The following is a 22189-nucleotide window of genomic DNA, read 5'->3' on the forward strand; positions in this document are numbered from 1 at the left end:
AAAAAAAAAAAAAAAAAAAAAAAAAAAAGCATGTTGCACTGCACATTAAATTTGCACATTAAATTTCCTTTCTGTTGATATTCCAACACTGTTTCTAGGTATCACCTCTGCTTATTTCAATCCCTCTGGAAAGAAGTCAGGAAAAAGAATTTCCCTCTTCCCAGCCACAGCAAGATTATTCAGAAAGGCTCTGGGGGCTCCTTTTTCAGTTATGCAAGAGAAAAGCAGTTTCAGGTCCTTTTAGAGAAAGTACTATCACAGTTTACCTCCTGGATTTTCTTTATTTTAATCCACTACCTACATTACCCTGATATATTGAAATCTCTTTTCAAAGAGGTTTTCTGTCTAGGCCTTTCTAGCTAAAACAGCAGTCTGGTTCTTCGTTCCTCACCGGCACTTCACCTGTAGGTACAAGTAACCACATTTGCCTTAACCATCCAGATTACTAAAGCACTACAGGGACACCACAGACAATCCTGTCCTCTTCTCTCAGCCGAAACTGCAGAAACTGGTATAGCAAAATGCTGCCAATCTTGGGTGAGTCATTCAGGACAACAAGCCATCTTTGCCCACCACTTCCCAGTTTTGCACTGAGCAACCTTATGGCCAGACATCATAAACAAAGCAATAGCACAAGCATAATTCCCCTTTGATTCAGACTCTGAAAGCACATGAAGCATGTGAAATCTGTGCTAGTTCGGCCCTTCCTTCCATTTACCTCTATTACAGCCATCAAATTCTTCACATCTTTCTTGCTGTCCAGAGAGAGTAAGAATGAAAAACTCCTTTAAATTTAATCTCTGATACATCTCTGAGGATACAGAAGCAGGAACAGGTAGTCTGATCAAGTTTGATGCATCCTATCTGTTCCACAGCATTGCAGTATATGGCTTTTACAGGCTTTGCATTGCAGTTGACTTCTGAAACCCTAAAAGAATTTGGAAAGCAAAACGACACGATGTTCCTGTACTCTGTATAAGAGCCCTTGATTGCAGTAAACAGCTTGTGATTTCAGAACATCCTTTAAGCAGCTGAAAAGTGCTACTCAATTTCCAGAGAATAGGGCCCTGCTCCAACTTTTGTCCCTGCCTCATACCTTCTGAGAGTTCACTTTCACTGCATGAGACACTGCAGGAGTTTGGCAACAAATGTCAAATCTGTTCCCTCAGCCTTACAGTTCTTCCGAGTAATGAAACTTTTGTTTCTTTTTGACCTACCAAAGAACACAGCAGACTTTTGGGGATGTGGGCATGAGGCTGAACTGATGTATTATTCAAAGATGGCATTTTAACAGAACTCATTCAGCTTTGCTGGACACTGAACTGCTTCAAATGCTGATGACTAAATCCATATACTAATGAAGTCTGAGTAACCTTCTTATTTTCCAGTTCCAGAATTTCTGTAGCACTTCTGTCCCATAATCTTCTATATTTAACAAATATTTTGTAATGGGCAGAATTTCTAGATTTTTTTTCTATTGACTCACATGGAGAAGCACGTTCTGAACTATGCAATCAGGTATACTCATGTTAGTCCAAAGTAGCATAGGCTTCATTAGCTGCACTTGTGCTAGAATATAAAAGGAATTTTAGCTATCCAGTATAAGCAGAGAATGCTCATAAAAACCTGTTGAGGATGATTAACAGTTCTGCAAACAAAAACTTGCTTCTGAATATTGAATAAAAAGATTAAGCTACTCTAAAATCCAGACAGTCTTGGGGAAAGACAGAACCAATCTACAGAAGGGCCTGTAGCTACTCAAAACAATCCTCAGTACTGTTGAAAACAAGGGTCTGAAAGACACCTCATTTGGAAGAAAAGTCCTTTTGAGTATTTGTAACAAGCATATCCACCCAGTTTCTTTGGCGTCAGACATTCATTAAGCAAAACTGTTGATGGAAATTGTCTGTCCTCTTTCTCTTTCAACTTACTAACAGGTATTTAAACTTAAGAGGGTCACTGTTATTCAATATTTTCCTATATATGGACTCCATACACTAAAGAACAATGGAGCAAGTAATCCTGGAAATCACTTCCATGCACGTGAGGGACAAGAAAGTCATCTGATGTTTTTGCTTCTCCTTCTGACTGACAAAAAAACAGGCAGACTTCATACCTCCTCAGCCTTCAAGCTACGTAGCTGATTCCTGCAGAGAATGACAGACTGTTCTTTTGATTTGTGGGATATTTTCTTGTAAAGAAATAAGATATCCAAAAGTCTGACCTGCATGGTTTAGCAGCTTCAGCAAGTTTTGGCATTACCTGCTTATATTCTATATGTTATATAGCAAATGGGTGAATAGACTAAAATCAGGATAACACATTACACTTACCTTTTCTGAATGTCAGGCTAGGTAAAAGTGTCCTTTTGTACATTGCTGTATGTTCTTCCTCAACAAGATAACATGCAAGAAGCTGAGGCACTAACTACAACATCAGTTTGCTCAGGATCATAAGGCCAGTTACATCCAGCAACAAAATCTAAGTCTACCCTTTCATCAGATAACAAAAGTTAAACATTTACATTCAAATAGAATGTTGTACTGTCACCCTTCACAAACATTTTTTACCTCTATATAGGCAGAAAATAGTACTTTCAATTTTTTGCACAACTTTGATTTTATGTCAATGGGCAACATAAATATACAATAAAGCAAATATTTTCTTAGTACTTTTCAATTTCTGTGCTGCTAAAAATTAGAGATTCAGCCATTCCCCAACTTAATCTCTCAAATACATTTAGAGAAGAGAAACAATGCAGCAGACAATGAAAAATTACCTACAAACTGTTTTTCAAAGAAAACGGTACACTGCAGAATTTTATATAAGTGCAGCCATAAAATCAAAGCTTTTACTAAAGAAGGGGGAGGTGAGTGGTCGTCCCCTTATTTTGGAAAATCCATGTGACTGTAGCCCATCCGTACAATGATGATTTTGACCTCCTGATGTACTCAGCTTAAGAAAGGGAAATAAGTCTGGAAAAAAAAAAAAAAAAAAAAAACAGGTGGATACATTAATCTAGGTTACATTACATAAACCATGACACTGATCAAACTCCAGAACACATCTAAAACTTGTATTTATAACACACACTATACAATTCATTATGGACAAATGCAGGAAAGAAGCTGTACTGCAATTAGAATTTTACTGCATCAGCACATGCCTTTGTTTATTACTGTGTCTGAGGAGCACTATCTTAAGAGTTCCCTATCTGCTTGTTTGGATGCAGGTCCCTATTCCCCAGGCATGCAAAATGATTTTCCAAAGTGCCAATTTTTGCAAGTTACAGCTGCATGAAGAAGGCAAGGTGGCACTCTCAGGAAGGTACTATCTGAAAGAAAATATTAACAGAAATACTTTTTCTGTGATCTCATTTACAAAGCTTATTTACCACAGTAGTAGAAGGATTGGATTTTGGTCAATTTCTGCTGTAGCTCAACTTCATTTTTATCCACTGCTTTTGCTTAGTCTTTATTCTCCTTAGTAACAGAAAAAGAATCAATCAAACAAACAAACAAAAAAGGTCCTTTTTTATTATGATTACTAATTTAAAAAATGTTAAATTTAAATGACATCTAATGTGATTTGACTCAGATCACACACCAAGCTCCTGGTAGGGCTGAAACCCCCCACATCTTGTGTGTAATACTCTGTATTTTCCAACGGGTCTTCCTAAGTAACCAGAACCTAAAGCTTAGCTTTGCTGCTTGCAACGTCGCTGCAATCAGCTCCCACGGGCTTCCAGTTCCAGCACGTTTTTCCCATCCCACCTTGCAGTTCTGTCTTCTCCTGGCCTCTAACATAAGCGTGTTCCTGGGATGGCACAAACTGACCGACGAGAATCACAGAATCATAGCAGATCCTGAGTCCTGAGTTGGAAGGGACCCACAAGGACCATCGAGTCCAACTCCTGGCACCACACAGGTCTACCCAAAATTCAGACCATGTGACCAAGTGCACAGTCCAAACGCTTCCTAAACTCCGACAGGCTCGGTGCAGTGCCTGCTTCCCTGGGGAGACCGCTCCAGTGCGCAACAACCCTCTCGGTGAAGAACCTCTTCCTGATGTCCAGCCTGAACCCCCCCGCCTCAGCTTGACACCATTCCCGCGGGTCCTCTATCTGGTGACTAAGGAGAATAGATCGGCGTCACTGGTGCCTAGAGAGAACAGATCAGCGAGAGAAGAGGCGATTGAAACGGGCTGCCCAGGGAGGTGGTGGAGTCACCATCCCTGGAAGTCTTCAAAAGACGTTTAGATGTAGAGCTTAGGGATATGGTTTAGTGGGGACTGTTAGTGTTAGGTCAGAGGTTGGACTCGATGATCTTGAGGTCTCTTCCAACCTAGAAAATTCTGTGATTCTGTGATTCTGTGAAACAAACAAAAAAAACCGCGTCACAAGCCACACGGCCCAGCGCCCACCCGCCCGCAGCCCCTGAGCAGCCGGAAGCGGCGCGCCCCGCCCCGGGCCGGGGCGGCCGGAAGGCGGGCGGGGGGCGGGGGGCGCGGGGCGGGCGGTGGCATGGCGGGCGGGCGGCCGTGGCTGTCCGGGCCTCGCAGGCGGCTGAAGCCGCTGCGGACGGTGGTGGCGTGGAGGGGCAGGGCGGAGTGGGACCAGGTGATGGTGGGGCTGTACTGCGGGGACGGCCGCCTGCAGCAGGAGGCGCTGGATCGGGTCTCGGCCTGGAAGAGCCGGTACGGGCCGCGCGCCGGTGGGGAGCGGGAGCGGGGAGCGGGAGCGGGGACCGGGAGCGGGGAGCCGTCGCTGCCTCCCGGGCCGCCCCCCGCGGTCCCTGAAGCGGCCGTGCGGGGCTGCGCGCCTCGGGCTGCTTCGGCACGGCCTGGCGGGGCCGGCCGAGGCGGCGTGCGCGACCGCGGGCGCCTCGTCCTGCGGGGCCCCTTCTCTGGGCAGTCGCCTTCGGACACGCGGGTGGCGCCGGTAATAGCGCGGGGCCGCGGGCGCCGGGGAAGGCAGGAGCCCTGCGTGCCCGCAGCCTCCCGGACTCGTTCCGCTCAGGACGGCGCGCAGCGCTGAGCGCGGCCGGGGCCCCCGCGTCGTCTTACTGTGCGTTGCCTCTGCTGCACCGTAAAGGAGGCCGGTCCGGTTACAGCGACTCGTGCTGTATGAGTGCCGTGAGTGCTGACGTTTGGCACGTCAGTAGGTACTCGTTTGACCTGCCTAGGAGCAGCTGTGCGATCGCTGTTCCAAGTAAAAGTCTTCTGGAAGAAGCCTTAGTGTCTTTCTGCATACCTGTTCTCGGGCTGCTTAGTACCACAAAGCACAAAAAGTATTGTGAAGACTACCCTTTTTGTAGGGGGAGTGTATTCTTGCGAGGCTGCTCATCATTTCTTTAATTTCTAGGTATGGCCCCAAAATGCCTCTTGCAGTGGATTGTACTGCTGAACTGATTCGTTGCAAGGTTCTGGATTCATCTGGCAGACTGAGGTCACACGAGCTCATCCTGTCCTATGGTCTGGCCCTTGTAAGGTAGGACTCTGAAGGCCTACAAGGAAAAGAGAGATCTGGGCAGAGAGCGTTATTCAGCTGTCTCATTCCACTTTAGGTCTTTGGGACTCCAGCGTTGTACGGTTTCTGGGGGATTTGACCTGGGGTTCCAAGTTTCTTTGCAGCTTTTGATAAAGTTATTTATCTTTTCTGTAACCTGCATGCAGATTTGTCAACCTGATCACAGAAAGGAAACAGAAAATGGTCAGCATTCCGCTGAGACAATTAGCCATAGAGGTAAATATTCAATAAAAGTTAACCAATAACTTCTTTATGTACAGGGAGCGTGTATGTTGGCTATTAATAACATCGGGAGGAGTTGTCAGGGTCATTATTTCATAAGCAAAATAATGGATACAGATGCCTGTACTCTCCAACTGCAAAGCTCTGAAGGTGCTTGATGTTCTTTAAAGTCACATTAGGAGTAACGAAGTCTGGTGATGTTCACTAAAACATTTTGAATCCTGTATGATTGAATTTTTAGATGCAAATAGTCCCACTTGACATATATGCCACCTATTTTTATTACTGAGAGATGGAAAAAGAGCTAAGTCTATAGTTAATAAATTCAATTCTTTGAGAACCAAGATAATGCATTAAAAGCACTTAGTTATATTTTCAGGCATTTTCATCTTGTTATTCTCAGTTGTTTAAGGTGAGTTTCTGTTTGGAGGATGGAAGATTCAGGGTGTAGTGGTAACTTGAGTTCTTTTTTTGTCAGGTGCGCTGAGCATCGTTTCTGGGTTTGAACAGCAAATATTGACAGGGATGAGCAGATAGTATTTGAGACTCCTAGATATGCAGCCTTGTCCAATGACTCTATATGCGAAAGGAGATTTTTTTTTTAATTTGTTTTTTTAAAAAGGTGCTGCTACTCACTTCTTAACACTGATCAAACTTGCAAATAGAGACCTTAATTTTTAAGTCAGTTATCCATGGGAAAAATGCAAATACAACTCACAGTGTATATGATCTGAGTATTTCATATGATGTGATCATATCTTCATTACAAACTGTCATGGAGAACAACTTCTCCAGCGTTTGTATGGATGCTAGGCCCCAGGAGGACCGGGGTCAGAGAGGAGGGGTCTCAGCCCACACTTCAAAGGGGAAGCTGGAGAAGTTGTTCTCACTCAGGAAGAGGTTGTCTGCAGCTTTGCAGAGCTGCGTATGGTTAGGCCCAGTGCCATGAGAGTTGTGTGGTGATGCCTGTAGCTGCTTTTGCAGGTGGATATCCCCATCTGGGTCGTGGATCTGCGCCATGAGCTGACCCATGGGAAGCTGCCCCGCCTGGCTCTGTGCCGCAAGGGTGAGTGCCACTGTTGGAAGGTGTGGGAGGGCCTCGCCTGCAGTGCACTTAGGCAGCAGTGTCCCCTCAGGACGCATCACAGCTGGTACAGAGCCCTGAGGGAAGCAGCCCTCCCTACTGGGGCCCTGCTGAGCGGGCTGCGGACTCATCCTTATGGGGAGCATTGTGGTGTGAAACACCTGTGAGGGTGTGCCGCAGCCTTGTGGGGGTAGCTGAAGCATGCCCATTGAGTAGCATGCAGAAGAGGAGGGGAAACCAAGGCCACGGAGGGGATGTTGCTCTTCACTCTCCCATGCCTTCTGTTGTTGGGAGAGGTGAGGCAGAATTCCAGTTTTTGGGAAGGGGAAAGTGCAACTGGATGTAGCCAATGTTAGGCTTTCAAAAAGGACTGGAGGTTCTCTAACTCTGTGGGAAGGAATGACCTTCCATTTGATGGGGCAGGTGTTCAGAGGTTTTCTCTTTCCCCTGAAAAAAATACTGGAAACAGTAGTTCAGCCCTAATGTTTCTTTACAGTACATAAAGTTCACATCAGGGAAGGAGGTGAATGCTCTTCCTGATGGTTTCAATGTACCCGAGACTGTGTTTAAAAAAAAATTTTTTTCTCCCCCATTTTTTCTACTGCATCTCCCCCTAAAAAAGCATTTTAGGGGGAGATGCAGTAGGTAATGCAACCCTGAGTAAATGACCAGCTCATAGCCTATGAAGGAATTCCTGGGAATTTGGGGTTAAACACTGAGGAGGCAGAGAAATAACCTTCGGCAGGGTCCTAAATTGAATTTGGTAGCAAAATAGTGTTGGGTTTGTCTGTCTTTGAAAGGGTTTTTATTTCCATTCTATCTAAGGTATGCCTACTGTAGTCTGCACCAAAAAAATATATTTTTGCTTTAGACGTTGTGTTGGTAGCAGACCTATAAAAGAATTGACTTGTTTTCTCAGTAGAGTGCAACTGCTGGGACTTCGTTTCCACTTAAATGTGGTGTAGCTTGAGTAAGGAGTGTCCAATCTTTTTTGTTGCCAAAAAGGCAGTGGGTAGGTGTTACCAGGGCTGCAATACTGGATTGTGTGGGTTTTTGTTTTGGTTTGGTTTTCTAAACTCACTCACCTTTTCATTAATAGAGTAGCATGTGATTTCAGGGTTTGTTAATGGTGTTTCTTTTTGCAATGCGAGTTAGCAATATGCCACCTGCGTTTTTTTGTTAAATAGGAAAGTAAACCTCACTGAGAAGAGAGTGTTTTATATTCTCCGTTAGGTTGTGATGTTGTGCTGGACTGGCTACGAAAGACATATTGGAGCCGTCAGTTGGGCAATAATTTGTGTGAAGAAAGTGAGGAGGAGGAGGAAGAGGAGCAGGAAGAGGAGCAGGAAGCGATGGGAGCAAACACAGAATTGGACAATGACACATGGGAAGTTCAAACCCCACAGCATGAGGCCTGTCAGAAGCACAAGGAATTCCATGGTAGGTGTCCCTGGAACAACAGCAGATAAAAAGAATTAGATCTGTCCCATCCTAGCAAAACAGTGTCATCTTTGATCCCTGACAATGGATAAAGGTATACCTTCAGCTCACATTTTGGGATTGTTTTATGGATCTTGATGGATTCTGGGGTAACTGACTTTTCTGACCTAAGTTCACTGAATTAGTCACATAAAATCTTTTACTTTATTGAATATACAGTATCGTAATCAGTAACAGTAGTGACACAGGGATGGTTTAAGACCAAACATTGTGAAAGTTAATTCTAGTGTCGTGACAGCCATAATTTTGGGATTGAGATGGCTACCAAAAAAGTAGACTATGTGCCTTTTGCAGACCTGAAAACATTACCAGATCATAATTTGAGCAGGAGCAGAATAAAGACAGTTCAGCTAGTTTCTATGTACTTAACATGTAGGCAGGAAATCACTAGATGCCAGTAGTATGTTAAAAACAACAATAACAACAACAAACAACACACACACAAAAAACACAGGTTACTCAACCAGAGCATAAGCTGGTAAGACATAAAGTGCAAAAACAATGGCAGAAGTTTGGTAAACTGTTCCACTGATTGCTTTTTCATCACCAGAAGTCTCTGAACCCTACAATCAGGAGCTTTACTCAACAGATTTGATTGACTTACTGGAGGAAGCCTACTTATGTTTTTTTTTTGAGCTGTCTGCATTTATCCAACTTGTTTTTGTCCACTGCTAGTGATAAAATACTGAACCCCTAGTTCAACACCACTTGATAAGATTTCCATTGCCAGAAAAATCGGGAAGTTGCAGGAGTCTTCAGAGTATTGTCTGACTAAGACAGAACTGCAGCTCACAGCTCTAGAACTGCAGAACTAAGCAGCTATAGAAGCTAAGCAGCTTCTATATACAAGAAAACATTGCACAGTTAATCTATTCCCTGCTTAAACTATATATTTATGCTTATTTCTAGAAAAAGTCAGAGATGTGCTGATATCCTACAAAGATGAGCAATTTCGGGTAAGTATAGTCTGACCTTTTCCCTTTGCACAGACAGAATTCTGTTTTACAGGTGTTATTTTGTAGAATCATAGAATATCCTGAGTTGGAAGGGACCCCATTAAGATCATTGAGTCCAACTTCTGGATTATGTCCAAATTATGTCCAACGTTCGTCACTTAAAATTGCATTTAGAAGAATTTACAGTGTTGGTAGGTAGGTTGTTGATAGAATGCAAACATCAGAAAAAAAATCCTCTAAAGGATAAATTTAAGGCCTGAAGTCACTGAAGAAATAACTCTAGCTTTCAATTCATTTCTCACCTACTTTTTGAATACTTGAGTGTAGGATTCTGATGGGATTCTAGCGGTTGCATTATTCAGCCGTCCCCCATCACTAGCACCACCGGTTGTTTTGTCTTTAAAGATTCTCAAATATTCCATTTTCACACTGTCAAGTCAGAATGGAGAGTGTTATACATGTATTTGCTTGCAGTTTAAGTGTGCTTTAAAGTAACTGTTCATAGCCAAACACCTGTTAGATGTACAATTCTTTTCCTTGCCTTCTGAAAACATATGGGGAGATATGAGAGAATTCTTTTCAATCTGTATAGCTCTTTGGTATGGAGGGCTTGTCTTTTTCATTCATGCTTTCTTATTGCAAAGACATTTAATAAAGTATAACATAGCACAGTTCAACAGTAAAATGACTAGGCATGCATTGGACCTCTTCTGTCATCTTAGAGGAAAAAGTGAGAATTTCATTACTGTTCCTGAGCAGAAAAACTAATTCCTATTTCCATAAATTCAAGGGTGTTTTTTATTTTGGATTTGTATTTTTTGGTCACTTTCCCAGGATTACTTTGTTTTGAGGGTAATGCAAAGTAGGGGAGTAGGAAGAAAGATTGTGTAGAAGGAGAAAACCTGGGCTTTGCTTTATTCTTAAAACTTCAAACGATAAAAGTTCCTGCATTCTTTCTTCCCATACTAGCTTTTCCTTCATTCTTTCCACAGTTCTGGGTAGGTTAAGACATTTATAGGAAAAACACAATTGTAATCAAAACTAAGTTTGTTTTCATCCCCTGGCAACCATGGGAGCATTTAATGACTAAGGCTTAATGAAGTAATTCTATCTGCCGTCGAGGGGTTTATATATGCCGGCCTCTCTATCCCATTAACAGTTGTTAATGAAAGCACAGTACCCTAAGACAACCTCAGTTTGAACCAAGTAATCTCGATTTCTAGGCCCCTGCTTTATTCTCTAATCCATATTCATTTATTAGATTCAGCCAGATAGCCTTCCTTTTATACTGCTACTGCATTATATTCAAGGATGTAATACGTTGCTTATTTTTAGAGGCTCCTTGGTCCTACCACCTTTTCAATGCAGTTTTTTTCTGAGTATGACATGACTTATATTAATTTCTAATATACCCCTAGGAAAGGGAACTTTGTGAGTCTTTTTCAAGTGCTCTTTATGAAGTACATATCACATGGGCATCTGGTTTTCATAGCAGCGCCTTTCTGTTGATCACTGGAGTATGTTTTTTGTTAACACTTGGATTTTTCCTTCACTCAGGTTATGCAGACAGTCCAGTCTGTTTCAAAGTCTCGAGAATTGTGGTCTAATTCTTCTTCAGAGGTGGACTGGATTTTGGCTCAGATCAAAGACTTGATGCAAGAGAACAGGTACATCTCTGATAAGGAGCTGAGGTGAAAGGTACAGTGCAGAGCTGAGCCTGTACACCTGTTGCACTACCTTTTCACTGTGTGTTGTTTAGCTGATCCTGGAAAAGGCAATAGGTTGATTTCCTCAACAACATCTTTGAGCACTGAGTTGTTAATCTCTGTTCACGAATAATGTTTCTCATGCCAGATGGTGTCCCAAGTGTGGGGTGCTGTCTCTCTTTTTACTCTGCTGACCCTCAGGCATGTCAGCATCTTCAGTGTCTTCAAAAGCTCTCCCAAGAACCTTGGATAGACTTTGATTTCATAGTAACCTTTAGAATTTTTCAAAATTGTAGGGCGATAGTTGGCCTCTTCTATATTTCATATCCTTCTACTGCTACAGGGATACTGCTGGATCCTATTGGACCTAGCGTGCTGACACTTTGTTATTGCTGTATAAATTTGCATGAAGACCCTGTCCCACTCCAACAAATGTAATCAGCGTAACTCTAGAGGGGAGAGACAATCAAATTATAAACTTGAGGCATATCTTATGATGTTTTGAATATAAATATATATATGTCATGCAAGCTGCCGATTAGCTTAAGCAGTTATCAGATCTTGTGCCAAAACAAAACACTGAGAAAGTGACTTGCACCTTGCCCATCAGTGGCTGAGCATGGACAAATGAGCAAGAAGGCATGAAGTTTCTGTATTGAAAAGCATACTTATTGAACATGGGAATTCTATAACACTTAAACTGTTGCTAGAAGGTTGGAAGGTATTGGTGGAAGCAAGCAATTGCACCTGTTTCTGATTCTGATACCCTTTCTCTAAGCATCCTCTCTGTTGGCCACTCTCAGGACACTGATGGACTAAAGTCTGGTCCAGTGGAGCTGCTTTTATAAAGATATTTGAGCCTGGCATCAATTACATGATAGAGAGGAAACAGATTGCCACAGTACAAAACGAGTTGTGAAAGGTCTGAGTGAGAACAAGAGACTTCAATCTTACGTGAAATGGATTTGATGGGGTATGTTCAAGCAAGGGGTGTAATGTCTTGGTAACAGTTAAAAGATCTTAGAAATACCCTTTTCATATAATGAAACTGAAGTGGTAAAGATCTTAAGGTAGTCATGTAGTTGGGGTCTTTCCACTGTTGCCTTGCTGGCATGCTCTCCTATTAGTTTATGTCTGCAAGACTTAATTGTCATGACAGATGCTTTTGACTCCATTTGTGGCTTTGAGGCACCTGTGCTTCCAAGTAGTCCTAATTTAGCTGCGAAATACCATGTGCTATTAGATGAAGAGAGGGGTTATGGTAGCTTCGTTTTTGAAACCCTTGAAACTGATGTGATATGTGAGGCTACAAGCACTTGGAATACCCAGCCACTTTCCAGGGCTCTCCAGTACTTGTTCTTTACTACCTGCATAGCCAAACCGTGATAACATTTTTCCCTTTCAGTAATTTCAATTTTCTGTGTCAAGTACCTCACACGCTACATCTTGCTTTGAATTTCACAGGTGATTCTCAGAACTCTTTAGGCTGAATTCACCGTCTCATATGTTCTTAAACTGTTAGAATGGACAGCTAGTGAATGGGATGGGATTCTGAGGCAGGGCTATTGATTAAAACTTCACTAGTGGCTATTGGGACTATCGGGAGGGCAAGGATGTGAGGAAGCTGCTTTTGAGTTTTTTCAGTGAAAGGATAATGGTATATGTGAGTATTATGACATAAGATCCTAATATGGAGATACTGTTCACCCCAAATGTGTAGTAAAAAGAGGAATTTCTCTTTGGAAAGACTCGGAGTATTTCTCTTTGGAAATATTAACTTTAATAAAAAACACCACCAACGACAACAAGCTAATATAAATAGCCAATTTTCTGCTTTGCAGTAGACTGAGTATCTCTAGAGTGTTTTCTAACTCTTAAGATACTGGTAGCAGTCTGACTGGAGGTGGTACTTGTGTACAGCATCAACAGTTATCACAGCTTGTGGTAAGTAGCTTCTCTGCTGATAAGGTTGGTTGTACTTTCCCCTCACTTCTGAAGGGTACTCTCGAGCGAATAGCAAATACTCTGAGAGCAGTATGGCAGGAGGATCCCATGTTAGCCTGCTTGTGCAAGAGTTTGTTTTCCTGCGATTAGTGTGGCACCTCTGCAACAATTTAACAGGCTTGAATTCAAGTGTGGCTTTAAGCTGTTTTAATCTACTTCTGTGGACTCCCGTTCTATTCAGCGTGATGTAACCAGAATATATGCATGTATATAGCAGCGTTTTTTGCATGACCATACAAAATACTCTGGTCTGGCAGATGTAGAGAAGACGTGTAAAGTAATCATCCCAACCCCAACTGCACCTCTAGCTTGGATGGAATATGTGCACTGTCGTGTGCTGATGAGCAGCTTCTGTTTATATGCTCCAAAAGTGCATGCTCATAAATCTGTTCTTCTGAAAAGCTGTTAATCTGGCTGAGTAGTTAAGATACCTCAGTGTTGGTGTTGTGATAGGTAGGCCTGTGTCTTTCCATGTTGGTAGGTCAAACGGAAGGGTTAGATTTTTCATCTTTAAAAAAGACCTACTTGTGGAAATATTCGGGATAGCTGTAAATTATAAACGAAACATTTAATTACTATACAATGTGTTGTGAATTGCACTACTTTGCGTTCATTTCTTGAAGTTAAAGTGATATTAGGATTAAATTGTTTCTACATCCTTCTTGCTTCAGGTGAATGTGATATCATGGATTACAGGGCAGCAGTAAATTGTCATGCTTAGGAGAAGATGCGTCCAAAATTACAGCAGTTAGAAAATTTGTCGTCTGTTTGTGAAACTCTCAGCTATGCCTCAACAACTTAATTCTATTTTCCACTGACCGTTCTCATACCAAAGACTTACTTTATCTGTTCTCAATCTCTGTTTTTGCTTCAAGTAGGCCTGGTGCTGCCATGCTTCACCTTATTTAAGCCTTTTTTACACCTACTTCTCCCATTTTAATTTTACAAGATGAAAATTATTTGCATGAATTTATTTTTTTTCCCCACAATGAGAATGTGCACCTGTTATATAGCAAAGACTGAATATTGTAATGCAGTGAGATCGCTACCTCAATTACGCATTTAAAAATACCTGTAAATGGGCTGTGTGTCAAAGCTGAGCTTGCATGGGAGAGTGGAGGGTAGATCCTGCTAACTGTTTGTCTCTTGCCATCTTGGCAGCCTGCTGTTGGAACTATGATGACTTATTCAGGAAGTTTTGGAGTTTCTTTCATGCAGCAGGGTCATTGTCTCAAAAACACAGCTTGCAATGTTCTCCTGTCTGGATGCTTAAGGAAGAATCTTTATATGATATGACTGTTTGTTTTGCAACATGCATGTGCTTTAACAAAGAAGCCAGCGCAAGGCTGTATGCTGGTTCGCATTAGAAAGTTGCTTGAATGATATGTTTCCGCTTGAGAGAGAAACTGATTTTTCAATTAATCTACATTTTCTAATGAAGACCTCACCTGTTGGAAGAGTTGCACTGTGCTGCATATTTCAGAGTAGTAACAGTTCAAAGGCCCCATTGCATCTGAACAAAGCATTTATATGCTACACTAGCTTACATAAAGATGTCATTACCAACAAGTGCTAAATCCCAGTAAGAACAAGTTGAGCTTGTTGAATGTGACATACAATCAACCAAATCACAAGTACAGTCCTCTTATAAAGGGTGAGACAGAGGCTGATTGGAAGCCTCAGAATGGTAGAGCAAACTCTAGGGTTTGTCACTCACTCCCCTACTTCACCCCTGAGCACCTACTTCATCTCATGCTATTTTATTTTAGCATCCAGCTGCAACTTTTTAAAGAACACAAGCTGTTATATTTATAGTTAATGGAAGGCTGTGCCTATATCCATTGTTTTAACCACCTACACGTTTTCTTTAAGAGCCTGGAATTATTAAAAGTAGTTCCCAGAAAGGATTCATACATGTGCCTTCTGCTTATTAATCATAGCATGTTAACTGTATTGAAAATGAGACCCTGTTACACTGGTTTCCATCAACCTTCATATTGCAACATAAATACAATATTATGTCATGGGGTTTCTCTTAAGTGCAGATTCATCTTACTCTAGAGGAAATTCTCCATTAAATGTTCTTATGGGAATGGTCACAGATTCACTTAGTCCTTCTGAAGCTGAATAAAAGCTCTGCTTCTGTAGAGCCCTTTGCTACAAGTCTGTTCTCCATTTTTTGCCATGTGACATTTTTGTTTGAGAAGATGAATAGTGTTATGCTACCAAAGCAACAATGAGTGGGCAAGTACGTATAATCAAGTCACTTTTTACTTAATAAAAAAGAAACTCCACAAGCTTTCAGCATGTGTTTCTGCGTATATTTTTATATAAATGAGCACAGTGGTTTTTAGAATTTATTTATGAATACTGTTGTGGTAATTGCATCTGCTTTGCTTCAACTCTGCACTGAAATGCTGCAGTTGTCTTATTCGTTCTGTCACACAGAGTCTGTCATGTGTCACGAATGCAGCTGGGTTTGTGGGTCCTCAGTGGACTCTGTGAAGATGGTTTTCTGGAGAACTGACCGGTGGTGCTTTCTTTCTCAGCTGAAGACGGAGTTGTTCCAGCAGTCTCTTGTATTTCTGAAGATGTTTAAATTAAAGACCCTGAGAGCTTTTTGCTTTTATTTAGGAGAGATTTTTTTTTTCTTTTGGTATTTCACTCATGGGAAATAAACTAGCTGAGGAGGGAGGAAGGCTGATGTGGAATGTATTGACAATTTTGTGACTTCATTAGGTTTGGAGACCTGGATTATGGATTCGGGGATAACAGAGCTTATGAGTTCTCTTGAATACGTCAAGTGACTTACAAAAATAGTTTTCTGATTTCGACTACCTATGCATTTGCAGATAAAACCTTTTGTTTCCACTATCAACATAAACTGTAATTTTGTACTGTTGTTTTTGTACTGGGCGGAAGATTCCTGTGACACTAAAGCACCATGAGCTAACTGCAAAGAATCCTCTGCTGTCTGCTTCGGAGAACTTACCCAATGGACCTTTCTTAGTCGTGTTATTCTACTAAGATGGCTCTCTACTGAAGCTACTGTCTGCATGGATATAGCCTTAAATAGTTGGTGATGAGCCGTCATTACATGTAGGAATAATGATAATCATCCTGGAACAGTTTCCAGAAAAGAGAAGGATTAATTCTTGATTTTGTTCTCAGAAACAAATTACATTCTGCTGCCTGCCTTCTGATCTCCCAGCACATTATCTACTAATGACAAAGTGGCATAGTGTGTGTGTGTTTTCTTCTGCACTCAGAGCTCTTCAGCTCCTGTTTGTACCTGTAAAAACATATATTGTATCTAAGTCATACCTGCATGTTTAGATTTGTAAATCATCCCTTTTGGAGAAGACAAATTTTCTCACCCATTCTATACCAAAATCTGCCATGTTTGACACGGGTACTACCATTCCAAATCCAATGATGCTAATGGTTTCAGCAGTTGTTTCTGTGGAATTTGTTCAGTGCCTGAAAATGGCCATGTTGATGTTTATTCTGAGAAGTGTTTATTTTAGCACTGTATGTTTGCTTGGATAGAAAAGTTAATGGATAGAAGATGAAAACATGAACGGAATAACTCAAGCATATGGCTGTATATGGAGGCAGTGGGAATTTTGATTTTGTCCATTTTGTTGTGTTTTACTTTCAAGCATCAGTTCAGCTTACCTGGGTGGGTGTCCTCAGTTTCTCTCTTGTGTTAAGCCAACCTAGTAGTTAGATGGGTCCTTTAGCTAGAGAATTCAATGTTGTCAGGCCAACTGTAGTTCAAAGAATAGCTGTAATGGCAGGAGACATTCAAAAAAGAGTTATAGTTGCCATAGGTAATAATAATTGTGACCCTACTGTACTGAATCTGCTGAACAACTGTGAATAGGGTGTTAAGAAGTGCCCTGCCAGCAAGCCAGCAGGGTTGTTTTTTCCACTTAAATTTAATCTCGCTCTTGGTCCTTGGATCTTGACTGATCTGTTGGCTGGCAACTTGAATCATGCTTAAAACTGTAGGTATTTCAGTATGATAAATGGTTTATGACAAACATTCCTGGGCTATTTTTAAAATACCAATGGCAGATATTTCCCTCTGCACCTCAAGCAGAAATGTTTTCTTCAGGGTTCTGGTTCTGCTCCACTTGGTGTAGTTGCATATTCACTCCAAGTCTAATTGGAATGTATGCAGCCCAAAACAGACATAAGGTTTTAGTGCCTTACAAGAAGCTACATCACCTCCACACAGCTCTAGTTGACTCACAAACATGTTTCAGAACTAGTGTAAGTGGTGTTTTGATATGGATGGGACTAAGTGGCATTAATAAGATTCTGTGATTGCTCTAGGGAGACAGTGGCTGAAGTTCTTCTCAGTGATGGTTTTCTCATCCCAACAGTCGATTGCCTGAAGATGTTAAATATCAAGTATGAAGGTTAGTGTGTTGGGTACCACATAGCTTACATAAAAAGTGTGTAGCCAATGTTATGTCCAGTTTTGTTCTTTTTTCCTCATTATATTGAAATCTCTAATTTGCTATATAATTTCTTTTATTTGTCCGGGTCCTTGAACAATCTACTGCTCCCTAGGCCCTGTTATGGACATGCTTAGTTATTGCTTTTGTATAAATCTCTTACTATGGAAGGATAGCTCTTCCACACTGAATGCTACTTGGCCACAATGTCTTTCAAAGCTTGCATCTCTGCCCATATCCGTAATTGTTACTGAGTTAATGAACTCTCTCTAGTTTCCTTTCCACAATGAAGATATCAAACAAATGTAAGTGGTGGCATTCTGAGCCTTAGTCACTAGTTGCATCTGAACTCCATGCTGCTGACCAATTGTGCATGGAGTTTCTGAAAGAGAATTAGTTAGGTAGAGACAATGAAGAGAAATTGTTTATCTACCTGAGAGCATTTAGGAAAAATAGCTAAACAGCTTTCTGAGAATGATCCTCAAATGTCTGTGCATATATTACAGTTTTAAAGTTTTAGAAGCTTTTTGATTCTTTGTTGCTTTGCTCAATGTGCCTTCCTTTTGCAAGAGAAAGATACAGGATATCTCTTCATTATGTGTGAAATAAACTAGAACTGGCTTGGAATTAGTAAAGCAGAGTGAGGTTTTCCTGTGGTTTACTATGTGATTAGATGTAGGCATTGTATTTTTTGCTGTCGTTGGGCTATTGTATTTATTGTTGATTTGCTGCTTCTCTTAATATCCTAACATAAGAAAATAATGACTCCACATTCAAGGGTGATCACAGTACAAACTACTGAGAACAAGCAGCACACCAGTGGTACACAAAAAAATTACTTAACAGTGATTTTTGGCTTCTCTTTTTCCTAATTATTGCAGCAAATAAAGCAGTATGGCAATTCAGAATTCCTCAGACGTTATACTGCTTCTGGCAGCCCTTGCTGACAGGCCTCCTTTCCCGAAGTTTTACACAGACCCTAATAGACAAAATGTTTATGAAGTTAAAGGAATGTTCTGATTCTTCAGAACTCCGTCCTCAGTTCCTGATCAACTGGATTTCTGAGATGCTGACTAGCATTGCCAGAGTTAACAGTGGTGAGTGTGTAATATCTGTGTGGGAAAAAAAAAAAGTAGGAGTCTCTTCTGTACCATTGCAGGAATGGGGAGGGTGGTGGGTACTTTAGATTTTAAGTGCAATAAAATGATTAGTACATGTTGTCGTGTTAACTTAGAGCTTTAATTGTTGCATTTCTTACACTTTTTATGCTGCAGCTTATGTATGTTATGCATTTCTTAGCAACATTTTGAAATTACTATTTCTTTGGCAACTTGCTGTGGCTTCCTCAAGATACAAAAAGCTAATCTCTCCCATGAAAGACCAGTCCAGTACTTTCAGGAAATAACAGTAACAGAAATCAAATAAACATGTTATGTGCAAATTATTATGAGTTCCTTGTTCCCAGTTCTTTCCTCACTTAACATAACCCTAGCTTTACAATATACTTAGGTAGTCTTTCTGTCCTCCTTCAGTCCCATCTATGGATTTGTCATGCCTTTAAACTTACACAGAAGTAAAATAATATTTTGTTTTTTGTGCCTAACTCCTTAGAAATGTTTAAATTGGTAAACTGTATGTTTAACTCCAGAGAGTGGCACAGAAGAGCTTTGATTATTTGAAGTGTGTCATAAGAATTCTGTTAACAGGACTTTTGTACTGTGATATAGTATATACCTGAAGGAGATTTCCTGCTGGTTAATTTTGCTACCTCTTCTGCTGGTCTGGCTAGATTTTGCCATTATCTGTGGTAATTGGAGGTTCATGTTAGATGCTTTCAGCCAACACTGAGCATGTCTGTTACACACCAAGATACTGAGCATTAGCAGTCCACAGCTGTTAATTCTACTTACTGCAGAGCTATCTGGAATGATCTCAGATCCCAGAAACAGTATACTGCATTTACTAGAGACAATACTGTACAAACACAGCCCTGTGGCTTTCCTGTGTGGGATGCACAGAACAAGCTTGGGAAACTGCATCTCACTGTTGTCATATTTTGTGAAGCTAATTTAGCTGTTAGTGCATTGGCAAGTCCCTTTTAATGAGTTCGACATATTTAGTCAGTGTATCTGGTCTTGGACTTGGTTTGGAATGCCAGCTTGTGTAAGGATAAGAGCTCCAGTAAAAATGCAAAGGGATGAAGTGTGTACTTTTATGTGTTTTGAGCACCTTGTTTTTGTTACCTTCTTTGAAGGGAAGAAAAGACGCCGCTGTAACAAACGTGTGTATGTGAAGGAGCTGTTCCTCCACAAAGTTCCTTTGCAGTGGATAAGACTAACTGAAAATTGCTTGGAAGCTCCTTGCTGGGCAACCCCACACCTTCTTCAGTTGTAAGTTTGATCCTGTGACCTAGAAAAAGGACAGTGAACAATGTTCTCTAACAGCTTTGGCAGCTTCCCTGTGATACGCTGAGTTATGGCTATGTTCCTTTCCCTTCCTTTGCATCCAGTAGAAATTATGGCAGGTGTGTACTTGTGTGTACTTGAAGCATTGCATCCAAGTCTGGGGCCCCCAGCACAGGACTGGAGCACCTCTCCTACAAAGAAAGACTGAGGGAGCTGGGGATGTTCAGCCTGAAGAAGAGAAGGCTCCAGGGTGACCTCACTGCAGCCTTTAAATGCTTAAAGGGGGCTTGTTTAAAAAAAAAAAAAAAAAAAAAAAGCGACTCTTTGCTCAGATAATGACAGGACAAGGGCGGGGGAGGGGTATTTAGATTAGATGTTAGGAAGAAATTATTCATAGGGTGGTGAGGCACTGGAACAAGTTGCCCAGGGCTTGTGTATGCCTTATCCTTGCAATTGTTTAAGACCAGGTTAGATGAGGCCCTGGTCAACCTGATCTAGTGGATAGCAGCCCTGCCCATATCAGGGGGGTTGAACCTAGGTGATCTTTAAGGTCCCTTCCAACCTGAGCCATTCTGTGATTCTAGGTGTGTATAAAACCGTGTTTGTTGCTGCTAATCTTTCTATTGATTCTACAAGGAGAAGGAGGAGAACTTAAAAGAATTGCTCCTTTGGAATGAAATTGGAAATTCTGTGGATTTATTAAGAAAGCAGCTTAGAAGAAAAGTGATGTAGTAGCAGAGATGTAATTGCTCATGCGGGTGGTATGGGTTTAGCACAGGTGGCACCTTTTTCACACAAAAATAGCAAAGCACAAATTCAGTTAGAAGTATCCCACATCCTTAATTTTAATCACAAAGGAGGAGTATTCCAGCAGTCAATACTTAGGAATAATCAAACTTGCCTTTTAGTGGAGATACATGAGGAAGCTCGCACTTAAAAGGCTGCTCAGCTTGATAAGCCTTCGTTTAGAATCTCTTTTTGCTTTTAAAACTTTTACATTGCCCTTTTCCTTTCTAGGATCCTCACAAGCATGAGACCTCGTTTGCCACGTTCTTCACGGAAGAACCTTCTCTATCTCACATCCATTTACACGGAAGGAGGTGGTCCATTGTCCAGCCCAGGCCTCTTGTCAAACTACAGTGAACAGCCAATTTACACTATAGAGAGCTTACAGTGGAGGGTGAGGCAAGAAAATCAGGTTAAAAATGAAGGGCAGGCTGCAGAGAATCAAGAAGATGTGCTGGAGAAAGATGATGGTGTAGAGGAAGTAGAGGAGGAGGAAGAAGAGATGGTAACTGAAACAAATCATTTGGAAGGACTTGCTCATTCTGATAACATGGTGGCTATTGCTGAGAAAAAGGCAGCACTACAAGGGTCTGCATGGCAGATCATTGCAGGTAAAAACAGTTTTTATAAAATTTAATGTTTACAAGTGGTTAAGATGGTCTAAGTGAAATGCAGAGGCATGTCAGCCCTCTGGGCCTGACCAGAACTGAAGTGTGCTTCAAAATAATTTAAATGCCAAATCTCTGAAAACTGCTTTTTTCCAGTCTTCTGTTTATGTGCAAGTGTCATGTCTCCCTAAAAGCTCTTAAAACACTGTGTTTTTTTAAGAGCACATTGTTACTTCTTCCTTAACTTTTTTATCAGGCTTCTCCAATCTCAGTGTTTAAAACTTCACCATATCCAGTTGATGGGACAGTGTATATGCCAGCTGTAAATGGCAAAGACAACAAAGATATTTCTTAACCTTTATTTGTCAGAATTAGGGATATCTGAAAGCACAGTTGGACTGCATTTGAAAGCACCAGTCAGGTTCTTGGAAGTTCCAAGCTCCAGGCAAACTGCAATCATGACATGGTAGCAAGCAAGAGTTGGAAGCAAGGCAAGAAGTTTGTAGAGTGAATAATTATTTATCCAGTGTTCTCTTAGCTTCCATACGGTAGCTATACTTTCATTGGGATGTAGGATTCAACAGCTAAGAAAATTTTTGGGTGAGTGGTTTCTGGAGGGACTTAAAGGCAAGAAAAGGAGATGGTGTAGAGGAGTTAGAGGCAAAGTGGTGTTTAAAGAAAGAAGAAAAATGCAGCCATTGGAAGACAATGAACTCTCATACCCCACTCACAGGGAAGATTTCCCAAGTTTAAAAAAAAAAAAAGGAGGGTAAGATCTGCCTAAACAATTCAGCTTAGTTATGCTTATGTGAACAGCTTGTTAGAGGTGGATGTTTTGAGAACAGAAGCAAAATTGTCCTCTACATCAGTGACTTTGTTTCTGAGCAAGCAGATCTTTTGCCAAAGGAACACACATTGTGTCTTG

At 41.2% G+C, this 22189-nt stretch overlaps 1 protein-coding gene across 3 annotated transcripts in view; it reads left to right on the top strand.

The window, feature by feature from the left end:
* Positions 1 to 4491: 4491 nt before the first annotated feature.
* Positions 4492 to 22189, top strand: part of LAS1L (LAS1 like ribosome biogenesis factor) — a 40348-nt gene continuing 22650 nt past the window's right edge. Inside the window, exons 1-11 of one of the 3 annotated variants that reach the window (XM_068697038.1) lie at positions 4492 to 4695; positions 5363 to 5488; positions 5674 to 5743; positions 6734 to 6815; positions 8067 to 8273; positions 9243 to 9289; positions 10847 to 10956; positions 17341 to 17426; positions 18347 to 18562; positions 19720 to 19855; positions 20888 to 21267. In XM_068697038.1, coding sequence (XP_068553139.1) covers positions 4523 to 4695; positions 5363 to 5488; positions 5674 to 5743; positions 6734 to 6815; positions 8067 to 8273; positions 9243 to 9289; positions 10847 to 10956; positions 17341 to 17426; positions 18347 to 18562; positions 19720 to 19855; positions 20888 to 21267 — 1633 coding nt within the window. In that variant the 5' untranslated portion in view covers positions 4492 to 4522. The remainder of the gene's footprint in view (positions 4696 to 5362; positions 5489 to 5673; positions 5744 to 6733; positions 6816 to 8066; positions 8274 to 9242; positions 9290 to 10846; positions 10957 to 17340; positions 17427 to 18346; positions 18563 to 19719; positions 19856 to 20887; positions 21268 to 22189) is intronic. The other 2 variants (XM_068697040.1, XM_068697039.1) reach the window with 2 other exon arrangements.

The sequence above is a fragment of the Anas acuta genome, chromosome 13 (assembly GCF_963932015.1).
Source record: "Anas acuta chromosome 13, bAnaAcu1.1, whole genome shotgun sequence".
Classification (NCBI taxonomy): domain Eukaryota; kingdom Metazoa; phylum Chordata; class Aves; order Anseriformes; family Anatidae; genus Anas; species Anas acuta.